The sequence below is a fragment of the Hippocampus comes genome, unplaced genomic scaffold, assembly GCF_001891065.2.
Source record: "Hippocampus comes isolate QL1 unplaced genomic scaffold, H_comes_QL1_v1.1 scaffold327, whole genome shotgun sequence".
In the NCBI taxonomy this organism is placed as follows: domain Eukaryota; kingdom Metazoa; phylum Chordata; class Actinopteri; order Syngnathiformes; family Syngnathidae; genus Hippocampus; species Hippocampus comes.
Genome location: NW_017806221.1, coordinates 1,133,881 through 1,154,079, shown reverse-complemented (window position 1 = coordinate 1,154,079; position 20,199 = coordinate 1,133,881). Strand labels below are relative to the sequence as shown.

Sequence of the window (20,199 nt, the reverse complement as noted above, 5' to 3'; positions counted from 1 at the left end):
CTCTCTCTCTCTCTCTCTCTCTCTCTCTCTCTATATATATATATATATACACATATATATATATATATATACACACACATATATATACATACACACACACACACACACACACACACACACACACACACACACACACACACACACACACACACAATCGTCAATCACAAGAGTTAGTCGAGAGCTGCCAACCATTGATTCCGATTTGCTAGTTCGCTTTTGGCCAAAAAATGGAATACAGTTTTGATGGATGCTGTGTAACCAAGGGCTCACATATTGAACATTTGTGAATAATATAATAAAACATTCAGCCCTTGGACTTTTGTGTTCAGTTTTTTTGTGACAAAAACTTTAAATAAATACCTTTTAGGAAATATAAGTTGGGTTACCACACGGTATCCTAAACAGTCATTGATATCAGGTAGGGGTGCCCATTGCATCATTCGCGAGGAATTTGTGGCATCAGTCAATTGCATGGCATTAACTCAATCGCTGTCTTCCCTATTTTCTAAGATTGATATCGCGGTTTGTCAAGGCAGTGAATGAGTTAAAAAAGAAAAAAAGGTAGACACCTTCATCATCCCTTGTGAAATATGCCACTTGATTGACATACAGAACAGCCTGTCATCGACCTGTTGAATGCCTCACCATGCATATACATACAAGGGCGCCAAGTGGCAAAGCTAGCCGTTTCCTTTTTGATCCATCTCCTCTAAATGTAATAATAATCATGTATAAATATGATTAGGGGAACAAGTAAGTCAAGTATTTCCATAGAGTGAGAGGAGGATTTTATTTTTGCGGTGGCTCCATGGTGAGGCTTCTCAGATTTGCTGCAGAGTGGTCGGGTCAGGGGGGAAGAGGTCGATGTAGTTGGGCGTGCTCCCACGGTTAAATAAGTAAGTAAAATAAAATAAATAGAGTAGGTAGATCACTGGGATTTAGTCGTTTCCTGAGTAGCTCGCTGGCTGAAAAAGTGCAGGCACCCCTGAAATAAGGCAACGTAAAGCGACAAACCCTGGATCTACTTTTTTTGTTGATGATCGTTTTTTTTTTTTGGGAGTACGTAATGGAACGCAGTGCACGAACGGCCCTGCTCACAAAGAGGTTTACAGACATATTTTTTGTTCAAATACTGCGTGGGTTTATGAATTAAGCTTCCTAGAATCCAAGAGGAATGCTCACTTGTGCTTAGTCTCACACTGCACACAATACATTCACCCTGTGCATCATGTACTTCCGGTAGGTTTCTCTTTTGATGTCAACAAGCTCTCATCCCACAGAATGGCAACAAAAAAAAGTGAAACGTGCAAGTGATTATGCTATTGGGAAGCCTGAGAAAGTGTTGTAGTTGCAACGGTGGCCGGTGAGGAGTAATCCGCCTGAGGTCCGAAAGCTCAGCATTTTTGACCCATTGAACTGCACCCGGCCACGATGCCCAAAGGCACCGCCGTCATCTCCTTGCCAGGCATCTGTCAAGCACAAAGGCACCTTCTCTTTCATTTCATTTTGACAGGATAGACTGCTTCGGTTTGCCAAAACTGAGGTCAAAGAGTTGAAGTGTTTCCTCTGCAGTTGATATATGATCATTCAAATTAAGACAGCGTGAATCCATAACGTATTAGGCAATTAATAAGTTCAAGCTATCGCCAAGTAATGATAAAACCCATGCATAAAGGTGAACCTTTATGCAGTACTGTGGTATCAGGAACTCACAAACATAATAAACAACTGGCAATTCTAGGTTTTACTTTGGACTAACTCTCCCGTGCACAACACCTCATTAGCACAGTTGTGCTGCATAGCAGGGTCAGCTCATGCGCATTCACATCATGTCCTAAGTTCACACAGTTATTGAACTTGACCTTGTTTCTGTGCTCTACGTTGTAATTTATTTTATTAGATTTTTTTTTTTTTTTTACATGTACATTGCATGCATAATGAACAGGATGCCATGATGTTACCTAATGCTCTCTCCTCCCTTTGTGATGAGTCACAAGCCCAACCCGAGGCAACTGAGCTCAGGGAAGAGATGTGATTTAAATTCAGCAACACTCAGGAGGATGTACCGCAAAAAAAGGGTGGTTTATTTTAAGATTCCTCTTTTCCACCAGCGAGATTTGTCAGAAAGTATTAAGTGATTCTGCAGTCCAACATCCCAAAATGCATTCTGCACGGTAAATACTGGATTGTCATTTTGTTTTGTGGGACTCAGTCACTCATGCAGGTGTTGAAATGTTCTTACTCTGCTCACAAGTTGAGCGTATACACAAACTCACCGTGAGATTCATGACACATGCATGACACGCTAATTTTTCTTGTCACCACCATATGCATTTTACTGAATCGGGATTCATTCGAAATGATGGGCTCACACCCGCGAGTTGCAATCTGCATAAACCACGCCCCATTTTTCCTCCTAGGAAGACATCCATTAGATGCATGTGAGGCAATATGGAAAGGTTTTAAGGTGAGAGAGATGTCCTCAAAACATTCATACCTGTCTTAATTTTTTGCCTTTTGACAAAAGGTTGGCATCAACGGAAAGCTTGCTAAACCGATAGAAACCGACATGTAATAATTTAACATTGAATTAGACGAGGCGGCACAAAGAATGGATACAGTAAACAAAACAAAGAATCAAGAATGAACAAACATAAGTTGTTAAAATACAAATTGTAATTTGTATTCCACTACTCCCCCCCCCCCACACACACACACACACACACTCTGAACCCTGCAGCTTGGTGAATGAATGGATTTCTACTAACGGCGTTCACGCCGCCAATACATTTATGAGGTCAAAAGGCTTATCAGTCAGGAAATGCAAAAACAAATTATTTGCTGCCACTCAACATCACTGGAAATTATGCATTCAAAGTGGCACTCTGAGTTCAGCGGGAGGTTTGGGGTGCGTACGGAAAATACACTCTTACGGCCTAGGCCGACCCCGAGCGTGTGTGTGTTCAAAGAGGCAAAGCGTGCTCGCCTCCCATTAATTTCAGAATGCAGCCTATTTTAAAAGCCAATCAGCAGCTTGTACTTGAATTGTTTCCATCGGTACTGTCTGACGCAACGGGGGCACCCTTGAAGCGCCACCAAGAGCGAGAGAGAATAAGGGCGCACTCGGAGAATATTTCCAATTGCATTATTGGATGACAAGCGGCGAGATGTCTTTTACAAACAACTGGCCACTTTGCAAAGAGCAACATAGCACAATCTCAACGGCAAATTTGCCTTGAGATATAAATGACACTGACAGCATAACAGTCAGATTGAGAAGGAGTTGTTGGGCTGTTCCCTTTTGTCACTGAAGAAGGGGACTTTTGTAGGTTTATCTTTGCGTGCAGGAGGAGGAAGGTGAAGCTAGCGATCCATTACTCTTCTGTGTGGCTACTTGTACCACTAGCTGCGTTCAGCATTGTTTTGAAAAAAAAAACAAAAAAAAAAACAACAACGTGTATTTCTTATAACGGGGGAGACCTGCAGCTAATAAGGCAAAGTGGACAATATACGTACAGGAGATATTTGGTTGATTTGCAATATTTTGCGACTGTGGCTTGAAATGTGTTGCACTTTGGAGTCCTGAAATTATGGTGGTAAATAATAAATAGAGCAAAGAGACTTTTGTACATGATAAAATTCATGAAATTAGCATTGGAAGTGACATACCACCACTAGTAGAGTTGCTTGTCACAAGCAACTCTCCCATTGGTGGAAAAAAAAAAAGTGCGTGAATAATCAATTACAATTTTATCATATTTTGTTGAATCACAGAAAAATATATCATTCAGATTATCGCCGGGATTTAAAACAATAACTTCTCCTTTTGATGGTTTTGACAAACGGTCCTTTGCCAACTGTTAATTTTGGAAAATGTTCAAGATTTGTAGCGTATATGCTTTTTCAAAAGTTGGCTCGAAATTTGTTTGTAGAATAGAACACAAATTCAAGTTCAGACATTTTGATAAAATAAGATAAGAAAACCTTTATTTGTCTCACAATGGAGTTATTCCCAATGATGAATCCAATTTGTGTATCACACGTGCGAATGGATGATTTGAGCACAAATGTGTGTGCACACTGCAAGTAAATGAAGCCCAAAAGGTTTGGGAAAAAAAAAGTAGCATTTGGAGTTGGTGTTTCCAGCTGAACGAAAATACCTTCACTACACCATGCAGTTACAAGGCATAACATGAGGAAGACAATCAGGTTTTATAGTGGAGTAAGTTGAGCGAGCAGCCTCTGATTGCTGTGACGATGTCATTTCTGTCTTACCCTTCCAATGACCTCTGGAAAATGAGAACACCTGCCAGCTTACTTCCGTTCCTTTTTGCAGCAGTTGTCTAATGTGAACATTTGTTCATCCTCTAACACTTATTCAACACCAATTAATTCCTCCCCACCTTTTTTTTTTTTTTTAATCTGCACAAGGCCCTGAAAAATTGGGTCCAGGATAACAGCATGTTTTAGTGGCAACGGCACCACACCTCTTTTGCGCTTCGGAAGCAAAACTGACCTTCCCTCTATAGCAACTCACACCAGTTTTGTTTTTGGGAGGCCTGATCTTTCTATGAGATTTTGTTTTCCTTATTGACTATTATTTAGTTTGAAAAACTGATTTGAAACCTGGCCACCCATAAAGCAGCCAAAGTCATATTGTGTTACCTCTCATAACTCAATACAGTGTGTTAAGTGTGTGGCATCGCCATTTTTTACAGAGATCAGTGAAGGGAGAGGCCACAACAGACTTTATTCGACATAACAGCAACCTGCGTCACACTGGTTTAACGTACACATTGGAGACATCGATTGACCCGCATTATGAGACAGATGTGAGAAATGTGTCATTGCATTATTGAAAAAGTCGTCTCGCTGATGGACTTACTGTACCTCACATCAATCATTGCCGACAAAGGCGATCAATTATTTCTTGCAAGGTTTAAGTATCTATTGCGATGCGCTACATTGAGAAACATGAACAAAATAAGATACTTGACACCCTAAACCCGTCAAGGCGCGCAAAAAAAAAAGCTTCACAATTAACTGTTGAACATGTCTTCATGATCAGTTGAACAATAATTTCACAAGTGCACCATTTATACCGTCCCTCATTCTTTAAGATACACTGAATAGCTCTCTTCCTTTCGACGCAACACATGACTCGGCATCAATTTAAAAGCAATTTAATTAACAAAGGGATCAGTGGAGAGGATAAACAAATGTCAGATTGTGCCTTCACTGCTCAGTCGTTACAATGTATTGTATATATGTGATGCATTTTGTTGAGGCTTTTCAAGAATTTCCAGGTGAACAATAGATCATTCATCATATGGACAACTGTATTGCACCATTAAACCTTTAAGAAATGGTAAATCGAAGGAAAACGGGAGTGGTCTACCCTGAGCAACTTGAAACTATTTCTCTGGAAATTCTCTTTGGAGTTGGGACATGTCTAAAAGCTCTTTCTTGGTTACTGAGTATTCCTGAAGGCTACCAGTTTTTTTCCCCGCACTTCTGAAATAACAAATTGGCTCAAGTTTAATTGCGTTATTATTAATAATGAATGATATTTATCTAGGTAAAGGAAATGATTATGTTAATTCCAATAATTATTTATTTAAGGCAGGAAACAGATTAACATCAATATTTCACGTTTCATTTTCCATAAATCTTTGCATGTGTTTACATTTTCAAATGATCACTTAAATAGCATTCCTAGGAAATCACAATGGCCCCTTGCTGATGGTTTATTTTTAGAACAGTGGCGAGAAATATTAGTCTGATTATCGGGAACATTCTGGTACTTGTGACCCCCCTACATTGGTGACCCCTGGTCTAGGGGAATCATCGATTCAGCGTTGCTCATCAAAGTGGGAGACAAATATACAAACTGTTGTCACCTGAATTGAATGGAAATACCCTCAAAATAAGGCTGAAAGTCTGTAGTTAAAGCACATCTTCATGTCATTTCCAATTCCGTTGTGGAGAACAATGCCTAAGAATTCGTTGTTCAAATGACATTTAGGAAGTCAAATGATTTTCACTGACTCATCAGTTGTGTTACATCCTATTTTTGGAGAATCATCAAAAATGTGAGTGAGGTGGTACTTAGTATGAGAAAAAGGCTTGGGAGCCAAAAAAGGTTGCCAAAACCCCCCCCCCCCACCCCAAAAAGAAAAACCACTGCGCTATACAGTTCGTGAAAGCGATACAAATGTAAAAGTACAAGTACCTTGTACAACATGACTTGGGTGCAAATCTTAAAGGATCTGACATTTGCTGTCATTAATGCAATGCAGGTCTTCTCTTCCACGTTGTGCTCCGAGGTTCAGTCATTGCGTCAATGAACAACTTCTTCAGGTTTTATTTTGTAGGAACGATTAATGAAGATTGTTTAGGGAAATGTAGTGGAGCAGTGAAAATTGCCAGAATAAGACATAATTTTGTAGCGTCCAGATAAGTGGCTGGCAACCAGTTCAGGGTGTCCCCCGCGTCCTGCTCGAAGACAGTTTGTGAGGATACGCGGATTAGAAAATGGATGGATGGACAACCTTACATACTGCATGACATTAAAGGACAGAATAGTCCCACCTCTGCCTCAATTTGAGCCAGGAAAAACCCTGCACACAAATCAAACGCCTCTGCTGCCATGTTAAAAAAAAAAAAAAAAAAGTGTCAGCGCAGTTTGCAAAGAAGAGTTGGCTGAAGATGATTAGCCATACATTTGGCACAGCAAGATGACTGTGTTGCTTTTTTCAGCTACTCTGTTTTTCAGCCTCTTCAGCTGTCCTTACATACGCCGTAAAAAGATAGAATAAAAAAAAAAATTAAATAAACAACGATTGTCAAAGATGGAACATAAAAGAAAGCAGACCAGCATTGAAGCGGTGGCTTTGCATTTCCCCTGCTAAACAAAGAGCCGACCCCCCTGAGGTGCTCTCTCTTCATTTCAGTCACTTTCAGGCCACGGCTGTTTACATGACATCATACAGGGGCTCGGGAGAGGAAGACATGAAGAAACAAGAAAAGTAGCGAACCCTTTTGGATTTTCTGAATTTCTGCATAATTTGGTCGTAAAACGTGACTTGGTCATCGAAATCACAACAAAAACATAAACAATTATATCCAGTGTCCTCCAAAAGTATTGGAACGGCAAGGTCAGTTCCTTTGTTTTTATTGTGTACTGAAGACATTTGGTTTCCAGATCAAAAGATGAATATGAAACAAAAGTTCATAATTCCAGTTTTCATTTCATGAGCCAAAAGGCGATCTATGTTCCTGCGCTCCCCTATTGTAATGAGTTGTGGGTCGTAACCGTGACCGAAATAACTGATGGACATTTACTAACGTCCCTAAGGTACAGCCAAATTATGCAATCTCATTGCTCACTCAACCACACAGATAAGGATTTCAATGGAAAACACACTAATCTGTCCAAGAGAGTCAGACACAAACTCTGCATATGTCATTTTATGGATTAAGAGATTGACGTGAGAGGGATAAACAATAATGTAAAACCGATTAGAGGTGACCATTTGAAAACCCTCGCAATGCCGGGAGGTTGAGAGAAAAATAACAGCATACATTAGAGCTGCTTCGAAAATAAAATAAAACATGCCCGTGCCTTGTAGGCTCCATCACCAATTTCACTTGTTGACAATAACCCCATGTGTGATGCAATACATTTTGACTTGTAGCAAGTGCCTGAGGGTAGGTAGAGTCGTTTTCCATCACCGACATAATCCCGCTTCAAGATTCTTCGGTGTATACCATTTACGCAGCTGCGCAAAAAAGATCAGTGCACAAAGGAAGACAGCAATAATAGTGGATCACCATGAGTTCTTTCATTTCCATAAATACTGTAAACTGTTTACCTTGAACTATGTCACACAGGAAATGGGGCCGTGCAACTGCATATGATCTGTTTATTGGCAACAGCACATTTCTGTGTTTGATTTTTTTTTCCAGATGTGCGGAAGATTGAATCGTTTTGTGTCTCATTTGGCAAAAACCTCCTCTAAGTTTCATGTAGACAGTCTGTGTAATTATAGACAGTCAAACAATAAGTAAACGAGCAGTGCTTGGCAGAGGTATTACGTGACATCCATTTCATTAAACCAAGACATCTTTTGTATCTCCTGTTACATATGTGTCCAGTCTTTGGCCGTGACTTAGCAGCGGCCTCTGCGTGCACCATGTCAGCAGAAAATACCTCATTCCTTGCTTTACTGCAGACTTTTACATCCTCAGGCTGATGCTGTCACTCGCGATTTTTTTCAACTGGCTCATCACAATCTGGCTTGCACAGCGGCTCTGTTTGTGACGTAGCGCAAACTAACAGACATATGAAGCAGCAAAAGCGATTACCGGTACAATATATTAAACATTATTTTTGTCCAAGTGTGACTGTCATCATAAAAGACAGTATTTAGGGAACAGGGACTAACAGCACAAGGTCAACGCCATTACATTGCTGTTTGTTCAATGAACCGCCAACTGTGCTCTGCTTCTCCATTGAAAACATCGGCACAGTCTACTTACTACGTATGCCAATTTAAACATCAATGAAATAACATCTAAAGATCAGTAAAATAATTTACAGGACTAGAGATGACTCAGATGGTTAAAGCTACACTGTCGCAAACCCTGGAAGGTCAACCCAAGGAGTGAGTGGACAGTGTTGGGGTGACAGCTTGTTAATGATGATTGGATCAGCAGGCCTTTGCAAGGGGTTAACACTTCCCAGCACGCACTTTGGTCCCCAGACAGCACTTGCTTCCCTTCGCATACATAAGTAATCAAGTGCAGAGCCCCTTGATGTCAATCAACAGCTGAGAGGTACTGGCAGTTACATAGACAAGTATGTTATATCAAGGTTGTCATAAGTAGGGGGTCAATGTCAGGGCTGATCATTTGTTATGGATCTTATTACCAAGCATCACTATACGACATGAAATGTCCAAATGAGCTATGAGTTAATCGGTCAGAATAATGTACGTGTTAATAATGGCAGGATTTATGTAGATCTGGTGTTTTGACACACTGGTTTATCTTTTTCAATACAGTTGTTCGACCAGTTATTTGCTTTGTATATGGATACAGTGAACTCAACATACTTGACAATGAGCAGCCATTTGGCAAATAGCAACCAGGTCATCAAAAAGAGGCTTAGGGCTGGTTTTAATCCACTCTTGGAAAATTTCACAATCAAACTGAATAGAAAACAAAAAGAATCACATCTTGCGTATGTAAACATCCACAAAGCTGAGCCATTTAGCTTGATGTTAACTTGAATGGCATCTATAACGTGGTGCTTTAACACTTTCAGAAACAGACTGAACACAAGCTGTGCAGCAACACATGTAGACAGAAATATAACAGGACTCAGTCATACATTCATTATTCTCTGCATAAAATGAACAATATTGATGCCGTACCGATGAGTTGACAGGAGATGAGACGTCTCAAAGAAGTTCTATTATGAGTTCCACTTGATTTCTAGGCAAGACACGCTCCACTGCAATACGACTGACGGCTTCATCCAGGCGGAATTGCCTGGAACTCGTATTCATAACAACATCACAATACGCAGTATATTCGTCTGTCTGTCTTATACTGCCTTCAGGTGGTCAAGGCAGGCAGACCAGAGAGAGCAGCACAATGGCCATTCAATTGATGTAGCGTGACAAAAACCGTTTCATCCAGCCATCTTTCCATTTTCTACTGCTCATCAGGGGTCGGGTGGTGGGGCCAACTGCTTTAGCAGGGAAGCCCAGACTTTCCTCTCCCCAGCTACTTGTTCCAGCTCTTCCCGGGGGATCCCAAGGTGTTCCCCGGGATCGGCTGGGAGACATAGTGCCTCCAGCGTGTCCTGGGTCGACCCCGGGGCGTCCTGCCGGTGGGACATGCCCAGAACATCGCACCAGGGAGGCGTCCAGGAGGCATCCTAATCAGATGCCCAAGCCACCTCATATGGCTCCTCTCAACGTGGAGAAGAAACAGGTCGACCCTGAGGCCCTCCCGGATGACCGACCTTCTCAGCTTATCTCTCAGAGAGAGCCCGCACACCCTATGGAGGAAATGCATTTTGGCCACTTGTATCCCGGATCTCGTTCTTTTGGTCACAACCCATACCTCGTGACCATGGGTAAGGGTGAGAACGTTGATCACAGCAGACATTCGTCACCGTCTCCATTTCCATTACATCTCATCAAAGGTAAGGGTGAGTCCATCCATCCATTTCCTACCGCTTATTCGGGGTCGAGTCGCGGGGGCAGCAGCTTTAGCAGGGAAGCCCAGACTTCCCTCTGCCCAGCCACTTCTTTGAGCTCTTCCCGGGGGATCCCGAGGCGTTCCGAGGCCAGCTGGATGGTGGGTCGTCCCCGGGGCCTCCTGCCAGTGGGACATGCCTGGAACACCTCACCAGGGAGGAGTTCAGGAGGCAACCTAATCAGATGCCCGAGCCACCTCATCTGGCTCCTCTCGATGTGGAGAAGAAGCGGCTCGACTATGAGCTCCTCCTGGATGACCGAGCTTCTCACCTTATCTCTAAGGGAGAGTCCGGACACCCTGCGGAGAAAACTCATTTCGGCCGCTTGTATCCGGGATCTCGTTCTTTCGGTCACGACCCATAGCTCGTGACCATAGATGAGGGTTGGGACGGCGACCAACCGGTAAATTGAGAGCATCAACATCTGCGCTCACACTCACACCTCAGGACAATTTAGAGTGTTCCATTAACCTATGGTGCTTGTTTTAGGAATGTGGGAGGAAACCGGAGTACCCCGGAGAAAACCCACGCAGGCACGGGGAGAACATGCAAACGCCACACAGGAAGGCCGGAGCCGGAATCCACACCTGCACCTCTGCACTGTGAGGCCGACGCGCTAACCGGTTGACCTCCCGTCTCAACAACCCTTAAAACCAAATCAACTTTGAATATTTCAAAGCACATAAGTACATCCCTACAAAATGGCAGCAACAAATCATGATGAACGCATAAATTGTGTAGGAATGTAATTATATCATGACATTGTTTCCACAGTAGCAGCACGCCAAGATTCTGTTGGATTTATATCTCCTTTCATAGAGGTAGATTTATGAAACCACGCAACCAGGGCAGCCATTGCACGCGCAATTTAATGTTGATGGCTAACCAAAAACCCCAGCTGTGGTGCCGTCACTTCATAAATGTTCCAGAATAAAAGAGTCTGTTTAACAGCACTCCGGTTACATTTTAATTAGCACATTTCGGCACAAACAAGCTGTGGAAATGCTGCACTCTCCAATTTTGTTCATTAGAGTAAAAAACATTACAAGAGAGGGTTTAAGACCATCAGAAGCACAAAGAAAGTCTGCTTTGAAATATCCGTGCTTGTGCACTATCCTCCATTCCATTCAAATTCAAACATAATTTGCTATGTTCAGATTACATTTTAATGGAAGTTTTAATTACGCTCCCGCGTTGTATACAAATGTTTGATATGGCCTCAGGGAATCTGCGACGGAAACCGACATTAAAAATTCACAAATAAAGCTACGACAGGAAAGAGCAATCTCTGCCAGTTACATGGATTTTCTCCAGCGCTTTATGGTTCAATCAGCAGTTTAGAAGGAGAAAAATGAGTAGTTTCGTATTCAGCAAAAAACGCGAATGTGATTTAGCGGCTTTGAATTTCCAGAGAGCAACCTATTAGAGTCATTTTGAGCATATCCGTGTCATCTGCTGTGCTGACGCAGCTCCCACAAGACAAAGTGCTGGCTTGGTTTAATCATCTTCTCACCCACACTATATCATGATCACACACTGAGGAGACAAGTTGATGCTGGATGCAGCACCGTGACGGCATTCAATCCTCATTTTTGGTTCTCTGACATGTAATAAGTCGACTAGCAATATCTATGATCGCAAAATTACTCTCTTAGGGCATTATTTCACCAGTAATGGCCGAAATAGGTTTGCTCTTTTAGCACCAACATCCCACAGTCATGATGACAATGCACAACAACCTTGACCATATTGGCAAACAGTGGCTATGCAGCCACGGATGCGACCTTTTGAAGCTTTGGACAAAACTAACCTACTTATTTAAATTCTTGTTGGATGACAATGAGACATAGAGAAAACTACTGTTCGAATATTTCATGAACTGAAGTTTGAATCTCATCTTTCTGTGTGATTAAAACTGAGTTGGTGCGAGATTTCTAAAACTTTTCACCTCAATATAAACATTCGCACATGGAAGTGTCAGTATCTCTACTGACTGAAGAACTCAAGCTGAATTAGTTTTACTGGTTAAATGGCAGGCATACTTGATGTGACTTGAAGTGGTCTGTTTTTGTTTGGTTCCTATAGGATTTTTTTAAATTAATCAATACATAAAAGATCAAAAGAAAATAACCCTTCATTTCACGTATGTGGAAAAATACTATATCAGAACACATATGGGAATATAACATTACCTATATCGGGTTTTTGAAAAAAAAATTACAGCCATATAAAAATGAAGTACATCCAGAGTTAATTTTACAGACTAATAAACTCTTGATAGTAAAAGGGTTCAGACTCAGTGATTTGAAAATATACGATATTTTCTATCCAAGGGCAAGTTTCTCTCCTCGTGCACCCTCCATCCTCATATTGAATAAGCAATGTAACCATTTGTCCCTGACAGAAACTCTCCAGAAATTACGGAGCCAAATGATTGAAGCATGTACTGTTTGCTACCACAAGATAGATTAAAAATAGAAAATGACAGACAGGGAAATGGGGCCATAACTGGTCTTATAAAACATGTCTGAATGATGTATTTACGCACAATTGATGGATTACCAGCTGTCGCAGCTATTAATAAACATGCATGTATAGTTTATGTATGCATTTTGGATTAAGTCACCAAATCGCTAGTTAATCTCTATCTAAATGGTCTACTTTGCCCATGTCAGAAAAACAACATTGTGCTGACCTTTTGGTGCTGAACATGGTACTAGCAGTGTCTTCCTTCTCTTCCTCGTGGCTTTCAAGGTGGTCTATACTTGATGTTGTCTTTTCAAACCTGCAGGACACACACGCATGCACACACATGCACACGCACACACACACAGGAGAGAAGAATACAGCAGTGAGATTCACAGCATCGCAGTGATGTCGCCTTTAGGTTTTTGGTGTGTGACTCTGCCATGCTGACCTCAGCAAACTCCATGAGCAGAGACCTCCATCAGAGCTATTTCAATTGACTGGCCATAAGAGGAGGCTCTGCAGTTTGTCACAACAGCAGCCTTTATTAACATTCAAATTCTAGTTGACTGTAAAGCTCAGCACAAATAAGCAATTGCTATCCAATTGTTAAAATCAATTCGCTTGTGACTGTATCATGCATGCTAGTAGGTGGCACAGTCTTACAAACTAAATAACGCCTTTGCTGTACCTCTAACTAAGAGCCACAAGGTAGCCAGTGCGCTTTTATGGAAAGGTTATCAGAGACCGGAGATGAGAAGGTAGAGTAAAAGAAGACAGGATTCAATAATTAATGGGCAGGGCAACACAGGCCTCACTTCTCACCTTCTCCTGTCTATAATGAGATGAGTAGATGGCCACGGGGAAGGAAAGGAGAATTTGGGTCAATAAAATGCCCTGCTCAGACTCATCTAACTTCATGTCAACGCACGCATTGCATGCACAAGCCTGCATGTGTATACACATTATGCCATTTACTAACCCGACTGCATAGGCTTGGCTTTTTTTCCTACGTAGCCTGGGAGCAGAGGAACCAAGGCAAAAGCTAAACAAAGTAGCTTGACACTGGAAACATCGGATCATTTAAGGAAACTGTATGTGAAGACAGAGGCATCCGGAAATGTGGCTCCCATGATTATTTATAATCGATACGAAGCTTGTAATATTCATAAATAGTAACAGGTTAAGATTCATGATTCTAATGTTTCATGTCATGATGTATGTAATTCATATCAGAATTAGTAGGATGAGGCGTAGAAAAAAAGTAGTGTGTTTCCGGTAACCCGACCGACTGAGAATTTCTCCGTCGAAAAAAAACTTTACGGTCGGCATTTTTTTCAAACAACCCTCTACATTTTGTGCCCTGTCGTCTGTCAACAACATTGAAACATGGCGGCGGCCGCGATCTCCTACGACAGTTTAAACCGCGTTTTCTGTGTTACAGTCGCAAGCTCGCACCGTAATGTTAAGAAAATAGCATCCATTGATGTATCGAAAAAATTCACCGAACTATTTGATGAACACCACGGGCCGAGTAAAAACCGAGGGCGGAGGAGAACGGCGCAGGCGGCGGCGCGCCCCGGCCCCCAAGTCCGGAGCGGGGAGAAAAATAAATAGGTGGCGGCGGCGCCGGCCGCGGAGCGGCGGGTTCAATGTCTTCTTGTTTTATGTTTTATGGTTATTTTGTTGAAATTTTTGATGGAAAAAAAGAAGATCCAAAAAAAAAAAAAAACTTTGTCCGACCTACCGACCCTATGCTGAAATATGCTTTTTTGTTTGGCCTGAGGGACTTTGAAGCCAAAGTCCCCGATAAAAAGGAAAGTACAGTTAAAAATCCCATCAAAACAGGAACAATAACACAATGATATAAAATCTCGCTATAAAAATATAGTAGGCACATGAAAAATGGGTCAGTAACATACATTTCCAATTCAATAAACTGATTTTGTTATTCAATATCAAGGAAGCTTCAGAGACCAATATATGGATATGACTTACACACAATAAGTAGAGCAAAAATTGTTGAGCGTTCAGAGCTTTAAAGCCGTCACCCAGAGTGCTTTAGAGAACTAAGCCGGATCACAGGAAAAATAAATGTTCAAGTGCTCAGGGTTCACACTACCAAGACAAATTCTGAACATGCGTTCTGTAATCATTTTGTAAAATATGGTAGCACAGCGACAAATTGGTGAAATGATCAAGTAGCATGCCTACAGACAGAAAGAAATCAAATAATACATGTACATACATATATTCCCCCCTCTGTTGGTTTCTTTCCGAGTGTTACTTTGAAACATGAAAATGCTTTTGCAAGCTGTCACGCTCGAGCCAAAGCCAAGTCGACCACTTTCGCACCTCACCTAAAGACCATTCAAGTGTTTGAGGAGAGCAATTTTGAGGTAAGAACAAGTTCTGGGATGAAGTGAAGTTACTGTTGGGGTGTCGAAAAACTATGCAAGCATTGAAATTAGAATACATATTCACAAAGGTTCACTCTTACCAGAAATGGCCCCAAAATGTAATTATCTGCAGTTTGCATGTGGACGGAAGGGCAAAACAAATTTGTTGTTTTTCAAAAATGCCGATTCTCATATGGACAGGGACCAGGTAAAGAGGCCTACAAATTATGCAGTGACTGGGTTGCATATTCTAACACTCCTAAAATAATGGCCTAAGTCACATTTTGTCCCCCATTGTATTTTTTATTTTTTGCCTTGAATGCGAGTGGAGTCAACTTCTATCTGTATGGTAAAACAACCTTGTTTGAGGATGTTTTTCCTGCCGAGCTTCATTAAGCGAGCCTTGTGTTTCTGTTTAATTGTCTCTGGGCGTGCAGTGCATGCTGACAGACCCCATCAGCATCCAAGCATACGATGGATTGAGGCAAATCACTCCGACAGACACGGACGGGGAAAGTAGGTAGGTAGCTTCTGGCGGATGGAAAACATCAATGACACAGGGGTGGTGAGTTCAGGCCGAAGCAGATTCAAGATGAAGGCTGACTGATTTCACATCGGAATAAGATGAGCCTAGCAGGTGGCCATCATATGACAAAGCACGCACACACGTGTGCGTGCGAGCACGCTCAATGTATTGCATTTTTTTCATTGCAGCAAGGTCTTCGGTATTTTTTGCAGCCATTGCGTTTTGTGAATAACAAACAAGAGAAGGAAAACTTTGAGATATCTGCTGATCCTTAGGCTGGAAAAGATCCAAACGGTGGGCTGTTGAAGGGGGTTATTGATCAGGGCCCGGATTAGCTGGCCGGGCAAGGAGTACAAAGCAAAGGAAAGGAAACATAACACGGTGCATTAGGTCATGGTCAGTATAGATGGAGTACTATCTTTCGAGAGAAGGAGCAATCTTCCTCCGTTTGCATCCACAACAGTGAAATCATGTAGGAAAGTTGAACAATGACCAACAAGTCGTGGTAGGTACAGCCAAAGGATGATTTTACAGGTCAAGTGGTCATGTGACTCTTACACAAGATGACTACACAGCACTTAAAAGGATAATTCAGCAATTATTTTGTGATGGATGAATAGCAATGAAATTGACGTTCTGACTCAAACAAAATCAATCATGGCATGGTGCTTCCAAGATGAATACATGTGTTGTCGGCTGTAAATAATGAAAATGAAGTTGCTCTTTGAATCCAAATGTGCCTCAAAGAATTAAAGAGAACAATGAATATCTGACACGTTTTAATCGAGCCAAAAATGATGCGCACATTCTGCAACTGCAGTGGCATTTCAATCTGTGCAGCGCTGCAGTAATATGACTCATCTGCTCTCCACTAGCGTCCGCGTGCTCTGTCCTTTGTCAGCACCTAGCCATTGTTTACATCTGCCTTCAGTCTCTCATCTCCTCTTTCTCCATTACTAATTTTCTCGGCTCTGTCCGATGGCCTACACGAAGCCCGATTGCCACTGCTTTTGCAGTAATAGAGGTCATGTTAGCCCGGAAGGAAATGCAAAGCCATTTTGAAAATGGTCAGTCAATTACTGGACTTGGATTAAACACCATCAGCCATCAGTATTTACATGTGATAGATCCTATTGTAAGTGACATCTCTAGCCTTGTGACATGTCAACATGCAGTTTGGCGTTTATTATTATTTTTTTCTGTTTATTTTCAACATTGGTGTCCTTATTTGGTCGTTTCCCATGAAGTCCACTTTGGCTCGAATGACAGATGGTGTGATCTGACACTGATGCATGGAGACCTTGGAATTCACAATTCATTTCTCTGGAGGTTTGTTCTGGGTTCTTTAGTTACCATTTGTATGATCCGTTTCTTCAATTTGTCACCAATTTTCTTCCTGCGGCCACATCAATGGAGGTTGATGACAGTCCCGTGAAGCTCAAATTTCTGAATACATGAAACTGCATTCATAAGAACATGAAACTGCTCGGAGATGGCATTGTAGCCTCGCTTGGCGATAATTTTTTTTTTTTTTTTGGATCTCCTGAGGTAACTCTCCTTCACCTCACCTGGGCCCTTTTTAGTGTGTAGAAGTACCAAGAACTAAACGGAGGCTCAGAGGGGATCGAGCCTTTTCTGTTGCTGGTCCCTCACTCTGGAATGACTTCCCACTGAACATTCGGCAAGCCTCCTCGCTGCCCATCTTCAAAACCCCCCTCAAAACTCACTTGTATTCTTTGGCATTTGACTCAGCATGACTTAGATTTGTTCTTGGATTTGCTGTTCGGTGCTTTCTACCATCTTTATTACCGATTTGCTTTACTGTTTGTTGTATATGTTGAATTGCTCCATGTACAGCACTTTGTATGCAGCGATGGCTGTTTGAAAGTGCTCTATAAATACAGTTGAGTTGAGTTGAGTTGAGTGTTTACACACCATGTTGCCAAACAGCACAGTGACTAATAATGTTAGCTGACTGATGGTTTGACGTCACCTGCGATGCTAATTAATTGGTTGAACGTAGACCTGGCCGATAGTCAAATTATTTTAAAAATTTTCTCTGGGTACCATCATTTTTGTTCAGACCCATTTTGACAGTCATCTCTATGAGCAAATAAGAAAACAATTTGGCATTCAGGTGGTGGATGGATTCCAGCAGTGAGGTGTGTTGACGTGGGTCAAGTCTTTTCAGTTCTTCGATTTGCGCCAAATACCGCACCTTAGCCTTGACGTTTAGCTTGCGCTAATATTGTCTCACTACATTCTCCTTTAATGGACGCCTTCCATGCTTTTTTTTTCAGCATTTACGAGAAAGGTTCGAGTTTGCAGAAGCCGTGAGTGCACGCTTAACAGGAAACACTTGATTTTATATAATAATTTACTGAAGTCACAATAATGTCAATAACGCATCCATTTTACAGTACATACTACTTGACCTCCTTTGGGTTGCGAGTGAGCTTGAGATGACTTTAGGCAAGAGGTGGAGTACACCCTGTACTAGTCACTGGTCAACAGTATGGATTTTGGTGAGTCCTTCCAATCAAATGGAATGTGCACAAAATTTTACTGAACCAAGAATATGCTGAAACATATTTATTTAAAAAAAGACTGCTTTTCTGTTTGAATCGAAAGCCTAAAACCGGAGAACCTCAAAACACTTAAATTATTTTGTATTAAAAACACATAAACACACACACACACACACACACACACACACACACACACACACACACACACACACACACACACATTTTCCTTTCATTTGTATATTATCTTTATGTCCAAAAATGAGACCACAGCAGAACATTTGAGAAGTGTAAGGCAAAATTGTACCACTGCCATTTACTATGGTTGTCGAATGAATGTATTTTTATGACTATGGACACATGCTCTGCTCCTGAGTTGGGTTAGGGTGACTTTACATGTTTTTTAAGCCAGACTGCAGATGTAACCTGTTAAAAGCAGGTTACAGCAAAAGCTGATTTGCCTTTTTTTTTGGTCTTCAATGTCTTTATCTTTAAAGGAAACCAGATAGAAAAGAAATCCTATGAATTGGAATCTTCAACTGTTGATGAACTTTTAAGCTTGGCGTATTTGTGTGAAATGAAAACGCTCCCTCTCTAATCCAACATGGGATTTGCTTTCATGCCTCACCATACACAACATTTACTTATGTGTTTACTGTACTGCGGATTTCAAACTGAGCCAACCGAAACACCAAAAACGAAAACAAAAAAAAAAAACATTCAACATTATCTTCCTGAAACCCCTTTTGGGTTTTTCTGTGTGGTGTAGTCTCCTCCATATTGCATCACAATAAAGCTCGGAAGACTGCAGCTGCCTGAAACACAACAGATAAAATATGCCACTTTTACATTAATCTAATTACCAACATTTTTTGTTCTCTCCATATTTTCCCTTTATTCTGTAAAGTCCTTTTATATTGGGAGTAATATGCTCTTTGATCCCACAACAACAATAACAACACCATGAGTAATTTGTTGTTGTTGTTAAGCTTCATTTAACTAGGTTAAAAAATCATTGAGGTTTACAATCTCTTTTGCAAGAGTGACCAGGCCAAGAGGCCATAGCACATGAGGGTCCATGACAATACAACAGCATCACCATAAAAAAAAATATATATATACATATATACATATATATATACAGTCAGACAGACAGACAGACAGACAGATAAGAGGAAAAGTACGATGGAGTTTTTGCCGCCTAGCGACAAACATCACAATGCTCCTCTGTCTTAAGTGCAACATTCTCCCAACAATGAAAGAAAAATGGAATGCAGAGCGCATAGTCAGCTGTGATTACGTGAAGAGACTCGCCTCCCAGTTACACCCGGTAATCCCCCTTCCTCATACTTGCTCTTCATCGCACCCATACCTGTCACACCCGTTTTTTATTGATGGTAAGTATACAAACAATCCCTCCATTTTTCGACAGCGCTTAGCTTCATTAAGGGTGAGCTGGAGCCGATCTCAACTCACTTCTTAACGACTGGCAGGGTACAGTCTGGACTCAATCACAGAGAACATATGGACAAACAAGCGGTCACTCTTACATTCACATGATTTTGTAATATGTGGGAAGAAAACGGAGAAGGCGGAGCTGAGTAACAGGCTGCCCTTGATGAGTATGTCGTTTTAACACACGGCAGTGGATTTACTTTTACGCTTCAATAATAAACATCTTTTAACACACGCAAAGTAAGAAATACACTCCCTTATTGTTAGCCTCCTTCTACAATTCCCTAAACATCTGCATCAGACAATCTGAGTAAATTAACAATTGTTTTCATTTTATGACACAACGGTGAAGTTATTCAAAACTGACCGCGCGCTTAAATCATTACCATTTCCATTCGGGCTTCTACAGGGAAATTTGATTCTCAAAGCAAACAAATGCATCCCAACCATTTTCAGCCCACGAGGTTCCACTGTAGCTTTATGAATTATGACTTTTTAAAAAATAGCCAAGAGGGGCGCAGCAGTGACAGGGGGAGGGGGGGGGGGGGGGAATGGGGG

General features: G+C 41.4%; 1 protein-coding gene across 1 annotated transcript in view; it reads right to left on the bottom strand.

Moving 5' to 3' along the window:
* The window catches only part of oxr1a (oxidation resistance 1a), a 185,762-nt gene that overhangs the window by 119,119 nt on the left and 46,444 nt on the right, over positions 1-20,199 (bottom strand). Inside the window, exon 3 of the mRNA XM_019856221.1 lies at positions 12,966-13,055. Coding sequence (XP_019711780.1) covers positions 12,966-13,055 — 90 coding nt within the window. The remainder of the gene's footprint in view (positions 1-12,965; positions 13,056-20,199) is intronic.